This window comes from Oenanthe melanoleuca, chromosome 1A (assembly GCF_029582105.1).
Source record: "Oenanthe melanoleuca isolate GR-GAL-2019-014 chromosome 1A, OMel1.0, whole genome shotgun sequence".
Taxonomy (NCBI): Eukaryota; Metazoa; Chordata; class Aves; order Passeriformes; family Muscicapidae; genus Oenanthe; species Oenanthe melanoleuca.
In genome coordinates this window covers 8,712,581-8,729,093 of record NC_079334.1, presented here as the reverse complement: position 1 = coordinate 8,729,093, position 16,513 = coordinate 8,712,581, and the positions used below count along the sequence as shown (strand labels likewise).

Sequence of the window (16,513 nt, the reverse complement as noted above, 5' to 3'; positions counted from 1 at the left end):
TCCACAGCCCATCCTCTCTCCAGGAAGATATCTTCTGTTAATGGGCCATTGGGTTCCACTGCATGACTGATAAAATTCCATCATCCCACTGGGAGATGCTCCAGCCAGGGGAGGAGCCAAGCCTTTCCTACCTAGAGAAAATTTGAGATTTGGAACACCAAGGCAGCCTTTTTCCACTGGATTCCAGAGGAAAGCCAGACCTTTCCACATCATCCCTGGACCTTCAGAGGAAAACTGCACCTTCTACAGGAGCACTGCTCCAGCTGAACCACATCTGCCACTGCAGGAGGATGCAGCCACCATTTAATGGGACTGCTGCCAACACCCTGACTGACTGACAGGGTGTCAGGTTGTATTCTGACCCTGTCAGTGTTTATGTACTTCTATTTTAATTTTCCTAGTAAAGAATTGTTATTCCTATTCCCATATCTTTGTCTGAGAGTCCCTTAATTTCAGAATTATAGTAATTTGGAGGGAGGAGACTTACATTCTCCATTCCAAAGAGAGACTCCTGCCTTTCTTAGCAGGCACCTATCTTTCAAGATAGGTTCCAAGACAGCTGGATTTTAGGAAGAGGTTTTTCCCCGAGAGGGTGGCAGGACACTGAACAGGCTCCCCCAGGCACTGCTAACAGCACAAAGCCAAACAGCTCAAGAAGTGTTTGGACAATTCTCTTGGGCATCTGGTAATTCTTGGGCTGTCCTCTGCAGGGCCAGGAGCTGGACTGATGATCCCTGTAGTTCCTTTCCAGTTCAGGACATTCTATGATTCTATGAAACTTCTCCCAGCGAATCTTCAGCAACTTACAACATAGAATGAGCCCTCCATTTCCATTTATAGCCTAATTCTCTTCATATTTCTAGCACTGAGATGTTACCACTGTGTCATGCAGGCCCAGATTGCAGCAGCTCCTCCAGGAAAGAGAAAGGTGATGTCAGAACAGTGAGAAAACTTTGGTTTCTCTGAAGGACACAATGAGTAAAGCAGGTACAGCACTCCCATTTCCACCCAGAGATGGGAAGATGGAACCAACTCCATGAAGATGGTGAGCTGTGTAAACAAGAAGTTCCTGTTCTGCATCAGCCTGCTGATGTGCCTCCTGCCAGAGGGCATCTGCAGGCTGAGCACTGCCAGTTTCCAGCCTGGGCACTTCCCCCATTCCACCAGCACTGCTTGTACAAACAGGGAGAAGGCACTGCATCCCAACACCCCTCCTCTGCTCCTTCAGGCCCAGGGAAGCAGGAAATCTACACATTTATCACTCAGAAAGGCACTTTGGTGACAGTGGAAAATATTACACACAGCCATAAAAATAGTCGTGTCTCCTACCCAACAACAGCATTATTGCAGTGTGATGGATGGCTTAAACCAAATAAAGTTACTTTCAGAGGCAAACCTCGGCCTTCAGGGCTCCTTATTGGATATGTAAAGCTTCATCCACCAGGGCTCTCAAGCAGCTGTTTAAACATGCAGTCTTAATGAAGGCAGCAATGCCCCTGATGTGTTTCAAACACTCTTTGCTGGATCCATGCCCATGAAACGACTCTGCTGCCCTGAATTGTGGGGGTGTTTATTGGCCCAGGTGCCAGACAGTGGAAGTGGTCACCATTTCTGTCACCTAGAGGGAGATGAGGGCATGTTTTAGGCAGGTTCAAATAGTACTGGTTTTTCATCAACTTCAGCAGGGCTACTTCTACTCCAAATATTAACCCCAGCATCACAGAGTTGTGCCTCCTCCCGAAAGCTTAGTTATTGTTGATGTATTATTCACATAGTCAGCCAAGAGAAATTCACAGTGCAGAGTCTATTTTAACCCTAGTTTTGGAAGGGGTCTGCTACAGCTGGCATTATTATATATGTGAAATTCCAGATGCACATCTGACCAAAGTACCAACGAGTATTTTCAATCCCCATGGAATGCCTACTAGTGACGTTCCAAAACATCTTCCTCAGGCTGCCTGTGTAGCTCGTTCTTCTTTCTGGTCATTCTTCCATCTCTAACCAGTGAAAACATGGAGACCATTATATTTACCCAACCCCATTTGCCATCTCGGCTGGGGAGAGGCTGAGTTGGAGATGCCAGCCAGGCTGGGGGCAATGCCCATACTGCAGGCTGGTGGTTTGGGCTGGGTCTGCAGATGCAGGAAATCCGGGCAGTGCTGGCTCCTGCAGCCCAGTGACACAGCTGATCACCAGCCAACACTGCTTCAGACAAGCAGGAGCTCTCTCTTGGCTCCACTGGCCATCACTGGGATCTCCATGGCTCAGAGCAGTTGCTTAATCATGGATATCTGATGCCATCTGAGGCTGATGAGGATGTCCCTGCTCTGACTTTCAGCTCCTGCTGTAGGAGAGTGCCACCCTCCATGCAATAATTCCCCAAGCACCTCTGGGATACCCTAGGAAGCTCACTGCTAATTTATTTCAGACCTTGTTACTCTAGAAGAGCTGTTTTTGTCAAGGACCAGAGGTTTTTGCTCTGTCCTCTCAAGAGAGAGGGGCCACATTTACAACTGACTTTGACACAGAGTGGCGTTTGCTTTGAAACCAAAAATCCTGTACCAAGACCCCCATTGCTTATGAGAGTTATTAGTCAAGGTACAGTTTTAAACTTGTGAATTAAATAATCTACTATAAAAAAATAAAATCTAGTGGTCAGACAGTTGAAAGAAGCAGAATATTCAAAGTCAGATATCAAAACATGCAAAGGAAGTAAATTTTAAAGGTATTGACAAGACTATTTCTCCCGAGACTATTTCTCCCAGGCTACCAAGCATCTGAGAGATTCAGATATCCAGAAACAGAATAGACTGCAATTTATTTACCTGATCTATGTAGGCTAACGTAACTGGGGTTTTAAGTAATAATTTATTGATAGCCACCTATTTGTGAGCACTATATAATCCCCTGAGATTGTGGCATATTTCTTCAGACACAAGGGGTCAGACAGTTAAGACAATCAGAGAGCAGAGAGGATGCAAACACAACGATTTTTTTCACGTGATTTTTGAAAAGCAATATACAAAACACCAAAATAACAAGATCATCACATTTGTGCAACCATACAGTCACCATTCCTGGGTTTAGGAGTGACTTCTGCAAAGAATTTTTGATTTGCTGTAGCTCAGTTTCTCCAGTGTAAAAAGGCCACTCTGCTGCCACAAACAAGAAGGGCTGTGTGAATTAAGGTGCTGATGTGTTGTCTCTGATTCTGTTTACAGCTGGTGAGGGTTGTTGGCACGGCTGCCTTGTGTGGGTCAGGCAGGCATTCTGTTCTCCACAGAGTGCTGGAATGCTGGTGTGCAGAGGTGGCTCCGTGGGCTGGCAATTATGGTGCTGTTGACTCTGATCTGCCCATGATGGCATCATTTGTACACAACTCTGAAGAGAGCCCTTGTCAGGCTCGTTACCATCTGGGCAGAGTCATTCCCTGAGCAGAGCCAGCCTGGGTGAACAGACAGAATGCAGGAGGAGATGTTGGGGAGCAGTGCCACAAGGGGAGGAGGAGGGGCAGCTCTGATCCCTGCTCTGTGTGACAGGGACAGGAGCTGGGAATGGCTGGAGCTGGGTCAGGGAGGGTCAGGGTGGGTATCAGGAAAGGTTCTTCCCCCAGAGGGTGTTGGGCACTGCACAGGCTCCCCAGGGAATGGTCACAGCCCCAAGGCTGCCACAGCTCCAGGAGTGTTTGGACAACGCTCTCAGGAACAGGGTGGGATTGTTGGGGTGTCTGCAGGGCCAGGAGCTGGGATGGATGATCCTTGTGTGTCCCGTCCAACTCAGAATATTCTGTGTTTCTGTGGCTATGCCACCTGCAGGGAACACTAATGGGAATAAGCTGATTTTATGACAATGAAACACAAAGGGATGGGTTACAAAGTGCAGGACAAGGAGGCTGATCCTATATCCTGAAAAGCTAATAATGATATATGCAAGGAGATAGCCAGACATCACACTGCCTGGTCAAGGTGAAGACAGGTAGGAAGGTGGGCACCTTCTTACTTGAAACTAAAACCCAGGCAAAACTGATCTCTGCATAGGTCTGATTACAAGCACGAATCTCAGGTTGGGTTCATCGAAGTTCCAGGATAGGAGCTGAGTACTGAGTGAAATGAGCACTCAGATTTCTAGCAGATTGTCTTGGTTTGAAAGATAGGTGTCAGCTAAGGAAGGCAAGAGACTCTCTTGAAATGAAAAAATGTAAACCTCCTCCCTCCAAATTATTATAGTTTTGAAATTAAAGAGCTCTCAGGCAAAGATATGGGAATAGGAATAACAGTCCTTTACGAGGAAAAATTAAAAAATAAAAATACAGTAATACAAAACAACAAGAAACATTGACAGAGTCAGAATGCAACCTGACACCCTGTCAGTCAGTCAGGGTGTTGTAGCAGTCCCATTAAATGGTGGCTGCAGTCTTTCTGTAGTGAAGAGATGTGGTTCAGCTGAAGCAGTGCTCCTGTAGAAGGGTGCAGCTTTTCTCCAAAGCTCCAGTGATGATGGAGAAGGGTATGTTTTTCCTCTGGAATCTAGTGGAAAAGGGCTGCCTTCGTGTTCCAAATCTCACTTTTTATCTAGGTAGGAAATGTTTGGCTCCTCTCCTTGGCTGGGGCATATCACAATGAGATGATGTAATTTTATCAGTCATACAGTGGGAATCAATAGCCCATTAACAGAAGATATGTCTCTGGAGGAAGAATGGGTTGTAGAAAAGATGATTTCCCCACCTGGTTTTAAATTGCCCTTTAGCACAGAATATCTCCCTCAGAGGTAAGGATCACTGCCCCACCTGGTTTCAACAGATGGTGATAGAATACATGCTTTTGGTCACATTCTGCATTACAACCCAAGAGACAGGTCAAAGCCATATTTAAACTCAAGGTCAGCTCTCAGGCTGGGTATCTACAGTTACAGAAAGGAAGGTGATGAAACTTAGTAGTTTTAACTAGAAACCACTCCAAAGTAAGATCCAGAAAAGTGCTGCTTTCTAAAGAAAAAAAAAAAAAAAAAAATCTAAGAGAGCTGCTTAAAAGTGGAGTGCTACACAATTTTCCTCTGCCTCTCCTCAAATTTTGGATTCTTTTTCAAGCTGTAAACTGGAGAGGAATTGTGATTTGGTTTGTTCTCTGGCCATAGTTATGTTGGCATTTTTTGGCTTGTGTCTGCTTTCCAATTTGGGAAATTACATCAACATTTGCATTTTCACTCTTATTTTAACCCATTCTCAGGCTCATCTTCTAGACAATGACTTGGGACCCCTACATGTATTTGAAACTTTTTTTTCCTTCACCAGAGTTGATTTTACTTTTTATTTTCTCTGATTGAAAGTGGAAAAACAGAACATGTGCCATTTTATCAAACTCTTCTGAATCACATGTATTTAGGCAGAGAAGGGCACAGAAAGGACCACATAGGTCTGGTTCTATCAGGATTAAACCTCCAGGAGGGCAAACATAAAAAGCAGCATGCCAGGGGTGCTCATGTATCTCACCCTGTTTATAGGTGTATGTCAGGTCTGATGTTTATACCTGTGTCTCTAGGAACTGAAATAATAAATTGAGTCAAGAGTGTCCCCCTAGACAAATCAGCATTACTCCCGTCTTTCCCCTATGTCCTGCTGCATGATATTATCAGCAGAACAGGATGTTTATCTGTGTCCAGGTACTGCTTCTCCCTTTTCCTCTTTCACCTGAGGTCAGTCTCTACAGCCAACCTCACCAGGACATCAAGGGCTTTAAAACATCCCTACAGACTCTGTAGGACTGCACTTGGCATGAACAATACAGAATGTTTCTGCTCTGGACCTCCACCAACAAGCCAGTGCTCAGGCTGCTCTTGCTCTGCTTCTCATCTTGTGTGATTTAAAAACACTTTCCTGATCTCCCAGAGCTCCCAGGCACCATCCTGCTCCCTTCCTGTCTGCTTGGTGGGCCTGCTGCTGTTCCAGCACTGTGTGCTCCACGCCTGCAAACCTATTTCTGTGCACACCAGACCCAGAAGGCTCTCCAGTGCCACAGCTGAATGGACAGAGCCTCCCATCTGCCCTGCTCCCACCCACTCTGCAGATTTGGGCAAACTGTGGCACAGAACACGTGAATCATGGAATCATTCAGGTTGGAAAAGACCCCTGAGATCATCAAGTCCACCCTGTGACCAAACACCAGACCATGGCACCCAGTGCTGTGTCCAGGCTTTCCTCAAACACTTCTGGGGATGGGGACTCCACCACCAACCTGGACAGACACTTCCAATATTTAATCACTCTTTCAGTAAAGAAATTCTTCCTAATGTCCAACCTGAACCTCCCCTGGTGCAGCTTGAGGCTGTTTCCTCTCATCCTGTCCCCTGTTCCATGGCAGCACCTGGCTGCATCCTCCTGTCAGGAGCTGTGCAGAGCCAGAAGGTTCCCCTGAGCCTCCTTTTCTCCAGGCTGAGCCCCTTTCCCGGCTCCCTCAGCTGCTCCTCATAGGATTTTTGCTAAAGACCCTTCCCCAGCTCTGTTTCCTTCTCTGGACATCTCCAGCCCCTCAGTGTCCACCTTGCAGTGAGGTTCCCAGAACTGGACACAGGATTTGAGGTGTGTCCCCAGCAGTGCCCAGAACAGGGGGACAATCTGCTCTGATCCTGCTGGCCACACCATTGCTGATCCCAGCTGGGTGCCATTGGCCTTCCTGCCCACATGTTGGTTCACATTCAGCCACTGTCACCAGCATCCCAGGCCCTTCTCTTTCCAGCCATTCTGCCCCAGACTGGAGCACTGCAGGAAGCTGTTGGGGCCAAGGACCCAGCACTTAGCCTGGTTGAACCTCAGTCCCCCCTAATGACCACAGCAGTCTAATTGTGTCCTGTCTTTAATGCCTTTGCTTCCTGGATTGAGTTGATAAGAAAGATCCCTTGCTAAGGCAACACTTCTGGCCATAGGGGAAACTGTCTGACTGTCCATCATCTGTGAGGACAGCCAGCACTGCCCTGGAAGACAGCCTGCAAAAGGCTGTGTGCTCTGGGAACAGAGTCCAGCCACTGAGACCATCCCCAGCCAGTCAGTCTTGTGTTATCCTCAGCTGGCATCCCTTCACCATGCAAGCTGGAGGCTTTTCCTCCCTGCCCCCAGATTCAGGGCTGTCTTAGGTTACAGTGTAAGATGTAACCAAAAGGATGTATTCTATCACCATCTTCATACTGTTAAAGCAGGTGGGGCAGTGTTCCTTATCTCCTTCCTGACTCATCCCTGATAACTGTCTCCATGGGATATCTTCTGTTAATGGGCCATCAAGCCTCACTGCATGACTGATAAAATTACATCATCCCATTGGGAGATGCTCCAGCCAGGGGGAGGAGCCAAGCATTCCTACCTGGATATAATCTGAGGCTTGGAACACCATGAGCAGCCTTATCCACTGCATTCCCAGAGGACAAGAGCTCCATAGCCACCACTGGACCTTCAGAGGACAACCAGACTCTTCTACAGGATCACCACTTCAACAGAACCACATCCATCACTTCAAGAGGACTGCAGGTACCATTTAATTGGACTGCTACCACCACCCTGACCAGCAGGCTGCCAGTTCTGATTTGGGATCTCCCACTGGTTTGTTTTCAAACTAGCACATATTTTGGCACCCAGTGTGGGATGGCACTGCAGCCCAGCAGGGAAAAAGCCAAAATGAGCCAAGGTATGCTAGTGAACACCCCTCCTACAGAAGGGGCAAATTATCTGAGCTTAGAGGAGCCAAAGAAGATGATGAGGGAAAACTGGAGGAAAAAGAAAGAGTTGGAAGAGCAGAGAAAACTAAGAAATGCACCTGCTGAAGTGGATGAAGAAGGAAAAGATATCAACCCTCACATTCCTCAGTACATCTCCTCAGTGCCATGGTACATAGATCCTTCTAGAAGACCCACGCTAAAGCATCAGAGACATCAGCCAGAGAAGCAGAAACAGTATAGCTGCTCTGGAGACTGGTACAAACAAGGGCTGCAGGAGCACAGCGTGGCCACGAGGTACCACAAAGGAGCCTGTGAGAACTGCGGGGCACGGACACACAGAAGGAAAGACTGCATGGAGAGACCCAGGAAAGCTGGAGCAAAATACACAGGCATGAATATTGCCCCAGATGAACACGTGCAGCCTCCGCTGATGTTTGATTACAATGGGAAGCGAGACCGGTGGAATGGCTATAACCCAGAGGAGCACATGGAAACTGTCGAGGAATATTCCAAGGTTGATTCGGCCAAATGCGCACTGAAAGCTCAGAAGCTTCAGGAGGAGTTGGCATCAGGGAAGCTGGAGCAAGTTAACTCCCCAAAACACCAGTGGGGAGAAGAGGAGTCAAATTCACAGATGGAAAGAGATCATAACAGTGAAGATGAAGATGAAGACAAATATGCAGGTGACATTGATATGCCTGGGCAGAACTTTGACTCTAAAAGACGCTTCACAGTCCGAAATTTACGTATTCGGGAAGATACTGCAAAATACTTGAGGAATGTAGATCCAAACTCTGCTTATTATGATCCCAAAACAAGAGCAATGAGGGAGAACCCTTATGCCAACATAGGCAAGGATCTAGATGAAGTTAGTTATGCAGGTGACAACTTGATTCGTTGCACAAGCGACACCATTTCAATGGCTCAGGCTCAGTTGTTTGCCTGGGAGGCTTATGACAAAGGCTCTGAAGTTCATCTTCAAGCAGACCCTACAAAATTAGAGCTCCTTTATAAATTGTTCAAAGTGAAAAAGGAAAATTTCAAGGCACAGCAGAAAGAAAGCATCCTAGAGAAGTATGGAAGACAAGAACATATAGATGCTCCCCCCCAGCTGAGCTGCTGTTAGTTCAAACAGAAGATTATGTGGAGACAATGGCACACCCTGAGAAAATCGAGTTGGACAATGGGACTTATTTCAAGAATAACCTTATAAACTTCTGGGCCAGAGAACATGGCATTGAATGGATATATCATCCTCCTTCTCATGCTCCAGCTGACAGGAAAGTTGAATGATGCAATGGAGTACTTAAGATGACCTTAAAGGCCCTTGGCAGGGGGACCTTCATAAATTGGGAAGTAAATTTAGCAAAGGCCACCTGGATGGGCAATACCCAAAGGTCCATCAATCCAGCTGGTCCTGCCCAGTCCAGGGGTATATCTTCTGTTAATGGGCCAACCAGCCTCACTGCATGACTGATAAAATTACATCATCACATTGTAAGGTGCTTAATCCAGGGGGAGGAGCCATGAATTCCTACCTGGGTATAATCTTAGGCTTGGAACACCATGAGCAGCCTTATCCACTGCATTCCCAGAGGACAAGAGCTCCATAGCCACCACTGGACCTTCAGAGGACAACCAGACTCTTCTACAGGATCACCACTTCAACAGAACCACATCCATCACTTCCAGAGGACTGCAGGTACCATTTAATTGGACTGCTACCACCACCCTGACCAGCAGGGTGCTAGTTCTGACTTGGGATCTCCCACTGGTTTGTTTTCAAACTAGCACAAGGGCTGGCTAAAATTCGTGCAGTGCTGCTCCAATTTCTTCCCCTAATTCCTGTTTTCCCCAGGGGTTGCTCCCTGTAAATAGGCTTTCTTCAGCAATGATAGCATAAGTGTAAATTTCCCACCTTCTTTACAAGCCCCTCCTGCCTTTCCATACATTTTTTTATGCTGTTCTGGTCTTTCTGTACTTACCTAGGTAATACATTTTCAGAACCCATCCCCCTTCAACTCTAAATTGCTTCCCCTTTCCTTGTGCCTCCCCTTTTGCACTTAATTGTTTGTCTTTTTTAATTAATCTCCTTGCAATGCTGAGATGCTAATAAAATCAGAGGGAGAAAGGATTTTTTTTTTTTTTTTTGGGAGCCAGAGCTTGTTTAAAGCTAATAACCTTGCTAAAGCAAATTTAAGAGATGCTAGGTGCAGCTTGCTCTGTCTGCAAACCTTGACTCAGCACATATGCAAACGGGCTCCAAAAATAGCTTGCACTTTCCCAATTCACATGTGATGCATGTGCCATAATTCTGCACTGTGCTTTCCAAAAATAGCACTCACACACCATTGGCTGGTCTAAATCCATGGACATTTAGCTTTTTCAACCCCAGCATCAAAGCACGCGGCTGCACAGCTTTTTCACAGAGGGATTTTTCTCCTGGGCGCCTCCCCCTCTATTCACAAAAATAAAGAGAGTTATCCCCTCCCTGTGCAATTGCTTAAGATCCCCGTGGCAACTGCAGAAACCCCTCGTGAGGAGAAGTGACATTAGGTGTTGGCTTAGAGGTATTTTTAGCTTCTTGCCGTGCTTAGCAGCTGGGAGCAAAGAGCTAACCCATCACCTTGAAACCAGCCAATTCCCCTGGAACAGCAGCAAGGGCTCTGCAGAGCAGCAACCCAGAAACCACAGCCTGACAAGCAGGGCTTGCTTGCACATGGATCTGAGCAAGGAGCTGGGTTAGAGACTGAATGAAGGGCTTCTCTCCTGTATTGCAGGGATAGACACTGAATGAAAGGCTGCTCTCCTATATTTCAGGGATAGAGTCTGAATGAAGGGCTTCTCTCCTATATTTCAGGGATAGAGACTGAATGAAGGGCTTCTCTCCTGTATTTCAGGGGTAGAGACTGAATGAAAGGCTTCTCTCATTTATTTCAGGGATAGAGACTGAATGAAGGGCTTCTCTCCTGTATTGCAGGGATGAGGACTGAATGAAAGGCTTCTCTCCTGTATTTCAGAGATGAGGACTGAATGAAGGGCTGCTCTCCTGTATTTCAGGGATAGACACTGAATTAAGGGCTTCCCTCCTGTATTTCAGGGATATTGACTGAATGAAGGGCTTCTCTCCTGTATTGCAGGGATGAGGACTGAATGAAGGGCTTCTCTCCTGTATTTCAGGGGAGCTGGTGAGTTTCTGGGATAGAACTGAAAAGGCAGAGCACTTACCTGGTTAATCAGATCAAGGCCAGGGTGGATGGGGCTCTGAGAAACCTGGGCTAGAGGGAGGTGTGCCTGTCTATGGAGGGGGTGGAATGAGATGAACTTCAATGTCTTTCCAACCCAGAACATTCTATGGTTCTGTGATGACCATTTCTTTGGAATAAAGCAGCCAGGGAGCTGGGGAGCCCTGTTTGCATGGTCCAGCACATCTCCAGGGCTCTAGGGGTCCAGGGATGCCTCATAGGTTTCCACACACACTTCAGATCTTGGTTCCACACCCACTGTGGTACAGGCACAGGAATAGGACACAGGAAGAGTCTACACCCCATGAAGGGACACTGCAAATTCCTTTGGAGGAGAGGAGAGGAGAGGAGAGGAGAGGAGAGGAGAGGAGAGGAGAGGAGAGGAGAGGAGAGGAGAGGAGAGGAGAGGAGAGGAGAGGAGAGGAGAGGAGAGGAGAGGAGAGGAGAGGAGAGGAGAGGAGAGGAGAGGAGAGGAGAGGAGAGGAGAGGAGAGGAGAGGAGAGGAGAGGAGAGGAGAGGAGAGGAGAGGAGAGGAGAGGAGAGGAGAGGAGAGGAGAGGAGAGGAGAGGAGAGGAGAGGAGAGGAGAGGAGAGGAGAGGAGAGGAGAGGAGATACATGACTCTTATCACTTAGCAGATAAGGTCTTCAAGTGCCTGTAGAGGTAAGAACAGATCTGAAGCCAAGGGCAGCACACCTTCTTGGGGCTGTTCTGTGCAGGGCTAAGGGCTGGCCTTGGTGATCCTTGTGGGTCTCATCCAGCTCAGGAGGTTCTACAATTCTATATTCTGTAATCTGTCAGGCTGATAACACTGAAATGTTCTCCAAGCCTGAGGAAAGGAATTTAACCTGCAGAAAATCCAGGGACTGAGAGACAGCCTGGGCCAAACTCATTTGGGATCAATCCTGCAGAGTGCCAAGTACTTACTGACAGCACACCACACCTCCTTTCCCTTATCTAAATATCCTGCTACTACCACTGCCTCGCTTATCAAGTCCTGCTTTATACTTATTGAACTCCAGCAGCTTTGCTCCTAAAATATACCAGCACACAAATATGCCAGCATGACTCAGAGGTGGCAACATCAGTGGGGATTTTTTTTTAATAGCAGGAATATTTAAAGATAAAAATTAATGCAGCTGCTCTAGGGGCAGAGAGAGAAGTCAGGGAACTGGCAGCTCAAATCCCATTACCTGTGGGAATCTTTGCAAGCAGTCACAGCCTCTGACCAAGGGCCTTTCACATCTGCTTCAGCTCATGGTAGAGATGCTTAACCCTTACAAACAGACATTGAAGGGAAACTTCTTGAGGGATTGCAGCTTTCCTTCTGTTCAGCCATCTTCACTGCAACATCAGCATCTAACACCACATTATTCCCTAGGAAAATAGAGGGAATATTTCCAGAAAGAACCTGGGAGTGCTATTTGGTGAGAGCTGACCCTGCCCTGGTTGTGTGTGCTGGGACCCAGAACTCCTCTGTGCTGGGCTGACAGGACAAGGGGCAATGGCTTCACACTGACACAGAGCAGGGTTAGATTGGATATTGGGAAGGAATTGTTCCCTGTGAGGGTGGTGAGGTCCTGGCACAGGTTTCCCAGAGCAGCTGTGGCTGCCCCATCCCTGGCAGTGTTCCAGGCCAGGCTGGATGGGGCTGTGAGCAACCTGGGCTAGTGGAAGGTGTCCCTGCCCATGGCAGGGGATTCAGAAATGGATGATCTTTAAGGTCCCTTCCAACCCAGCCATTCTATGATTTTATGATTACTATCCCAGCCTTCAAATCCCATCAGATTTTCAGATTGCTACAAGTCACTCCTTTGGGACAGCAATGCCCCAAACTGCTGGTACCCAGTTTGCAGTGGAAGTGCACCAGTGACCTGGGGCTGCTGTCTGGGCAGGGATCATGAAGAGTGTCTGAAAAGATGTACCTGAGATGGAGGCTCTGCCCCATTCCCCCTGATGTCCTGGTTTGAAGGACAGGTGTCTGCCAAGAAAGGCAGGAGCTTCTGTTTGAAATGGAGAGTGTAAACCCCTCCCCCCAAATTATTATAATTTTGAAATTAAGGGGCTCTCAGGCAAAGATATGGGAATTAGGAATAACAGTTCTTTACTAGGAAAATTAAAATAGAAATACATTGTTACAAAGAACAATCCCAAAGCACTGACAGGATCAGAATACAACCTGACACCCTGTCAGTCAGTCAGGGTGTTGGCAGCAGTCCCATTCAATGGTGGCTGCATCCTCCTGCAGTGGCAGATGTGGTTCAGCTGGAGCAGTGCTCCTGTAGAAGGTGCAGTTTTCCTCTGAAGGTCCAGGGATGATGTGGAAAGGTCCAGCTTTCCTCTGGAATCCAGTGGAAAGAAGGTACCTTGGTGTCCCAAATCTCAGTTTTTATCTGGGTAGGAAAGGCTTGGCTGCTCCCCTGGCTTGAGCATCTCCCAGTGGGATGATGTAATTTTATCAGTCACACAGTGGGACTGAATGGCCCAGCAGCAGATGATATCTTCCTGGAGGGAGGATGGGCTGTGGAAAGATAAAGATGATTGCCCAGCTGGTTTAAAGATGGCCCATTAGCAGATAATATGTGCCAGGAGATAAGGGTCACTGCCCCACCCGGCTGCAGCAGATGGTGACAGAATTCACATTTCTGGCCACATCCTGTAGTGCAACCCAAGACACCTGAATGGATTCAGCTCCTGCTGGAGCAGCCCCTCTGCTCAGAGGTGCAGATAGAGCCCACAGCCCCTCTGAACTGGCACAGACTGGGCTGGGCAGTGCAGAGGAGCTGGTGTGTACAGCCAGCCTGGCTGCTGCACTCCTGGGTGCCACTGTGCAGATGTGGGTGGGGATGTGAGCTCCCAGCTGCCATTCCCTCTGAGGAGAGGCAGCCTTATTCATCTGGAGCTCTGAATAAATTCCCTGCTAACTCCCAGCCATCTGCCATGGCAGTTGTCCTTCAGAGGCAGCCAACCAGCTCAGCCAGCAGCATGTGGCAGAACTGGTGCCTTCTCAGAGCTTGGGGGCTGCTGCCAGCAGAATTTGAGGTCAGGCAGTTTTCCTGGGGGCTTCCAAATGGTTGTTCTTTGTCCAGTGCCATGAAATGAAAGAAGAGTGTGAGACACCTACGATGAACTGCAAACCTAGGCAAAACCCTCCTGGTTTGGTTACAAATGTGAGTCTCAGGTTAGGTTCACAAAAGTTCAAAGGTCTCCTGGTGAACCTGAGATGGGCCTTTTGAGAATTGCTGGGCAATTTAGAGCCCTGAGGAACCCTTTGAGATCAAGATACGAGTGAGGAGGCAACAGAGAAAGGGACAGGTTAGTGCAAGAGGCAGTGACTCTGTTTGGGAGGGCTGAGTGCCACTCAGCAGCCCCAGGTCACTGCTGCACTTCACTGGGTATCAGCAGTTTGGGGCACTGCTGGCCCAGAGGAAAATCTGATGGGAGTCAAAGGGCTGGGACAGGGGGGATATGAATAATTAAATCACAGGACCTAAAAGATCATCTATTTCCAAATCCCCTTCCTTGAGCAGGGACACCATCCATTATCTTATCCCAGGTTGCTCAGAGCCCCATCCAACCTGGCCTTGGACTCCTTGCTGCAGGATGGTAGCTGTTTACAAGGGTTCAGCTGGTCAAACTCATGGAAAATAAAATCCCTTGGAGGCTTATATTTGAAAAATTCCACCAATTTGTGGAGCTTCTGGACATTTCCTGGGTTGAGAGAATGGACTCAGAGCAAGAAGAGCACAAAGAGTCATTCCTGTGCACTGCATTATTTCCTTGACCAGCACTCAGGGTTCAAAGGTATTTACAATCTCAACTTTTAGTGAAACAAGGGAGTTAAAGTTTCTGTGCTTTTGTGATTCTGCAGAAGGGTGGCTCACCAGCTCCCACGGAGACTTTTGCTCAGTCTTCCCATGACATTCACACAAGTGGCTGATGGAGGAGGTGCTCCACATGTGTCCATGGTCTGTAAAATCAAATGTTCAAAGGCACAGCTGAGCTAGTACAGCCCAAAGAACAAATCAATGTGGTTGAAGAGCAGGAATTGTTCTCTTGGGCAGTGTTGTCTAGAGCAGGAAGTGTAGAAGAGACTTCAGCACCCATGAAAAGATGAAATTCTGACATAATCCCTCACATTTGTGAGGGGATCAGAGCATGACATGGGCACAAACACTACATTGATGTGTGATCATCCTCTCTGAGGGTGCTGAGGCCCTGGCACAGGTTTCCCAGAGCAGCTGTGGCTGCCCCATCCCTGGCAGTGTTCCAGGCCAGGCTGGATGGGGCTGTGAGCAACCTGGGATAGCGGAAGGTGTCCCTGCCCATGGCAAGGGATGGAGCCACATCATCCTCAATGTCCCTTCCAAGCCAGGCCATTCTGGGATTTCTATGGAGCTCAGGGATAAATCTTGCTTCCCTTGCAGACAAATGTTCCCCCACATCAACTACTTTGACTGACATGAGTGGAGCAGTGCCAGCTTACACCAGCAGTACATCTGCTCCCACATCTTTACATAACTGTTCCTGAATTTTTCCTTTTTTTTTTTTTTTTATTTTTCCCCTCCACACAGGTAAAAAGAAGCTGTGGTTATGCTGGATTCATTCGAGAAATTCCACCAAAATTGATGATACCATGATGATTATTGCCAATATTTGCTGCTGTTCATAATTTAAGCCCTTTAAACTCTACCCCATGTTTCTTTCAGAGCTGATCTGTTAAATTAATTCCCAATATAAATGGTAAGGGAAAAAAAAAAAAAAAAAGCTTTGTAGAAACATTAAACCTGCTGCAAGACTTGGGCCAAACCTGATTTACAGTCACTCCAGATGATCTAATAAAGTACAGATCAGGTTCATGCAGCAGTGAGCAATTTGATGGTCAGACCAACAGTGTTGCAGAAAAGGGGAAAGCCACAAGGCAAGCAAGAGGATGCTCTGTGGAAATTAAACACTTCACAATGGGGCTCTGCTTGCAAAACTGTCTTTCACCCTCAACATTAATGTTCATCTGTTCTAAAGCATCACCTGCAGTAAATGCCAGGCACGTTTACTATAGGCACAGTGTTGACATCACCCTAGAGAAAATAACAATGGTTTGGCAGCCTGCAAAGTCTTTTTAAAAATAGACTGTGAAGCCCCTGAGAAAATGACAGGCTCTAAAAATAGGACTAGAGCTGAGGAAGGCCAACAAAAAAAAAAAAAAAAGGCAGAAAAGAAAAAGCTTTTCTAATGCTAAAGCTCAGGGTCAGCTGCAAAGTGTGGGGTTCCTTCAAGGACACACAGTGAATGCATTGCAGTGCTCTGCAATGAATGAAAGCTCCCTCTCTGAGATTTTCCTGTGCTGCACTGATCTCTCAATGAGGGGGGAAGAAGGAAAAGCAGAATTTTAGCAAATTCAAGTAGGTACAGTCCAGGGTTTCCCCTCCTTCCTACCCCTGACCAGCCCTTGATAAAAATACCTCCCAGAAGTGGTGTGGACCTACCTTTGATTCTCCCTCCACACACCCCTCCCTCTGCTCTCCAGTGCCACTGTTCCTTCTCACAGAAAAACAGATTTTGTGAGCAC

General features: G+C 47.3%; 1 protein-coding gene across 1 annotated transcript; it reads left to right on the top strand.

The window, feature by feature from the left end:
• The first annotated feature begins 7,660 nt into the window (after nucleotides 1–7,660).
• Nucleotides 7,661–8,994, top strand: LOC130264328 (pre-mRNA-splicing factor SLU7-like). Its single transcript, XM_056512414.1, is given in 2 exon segments — nucleotides 7,661–8,803; nucleotides 8,806–8,994. Coding segments are annotated over 2 exon segments (1,332 nt in total).
• The last annotated feature ends 7,519 nt before the right edge of the window (nucleotides 8,995–16,513 follow it).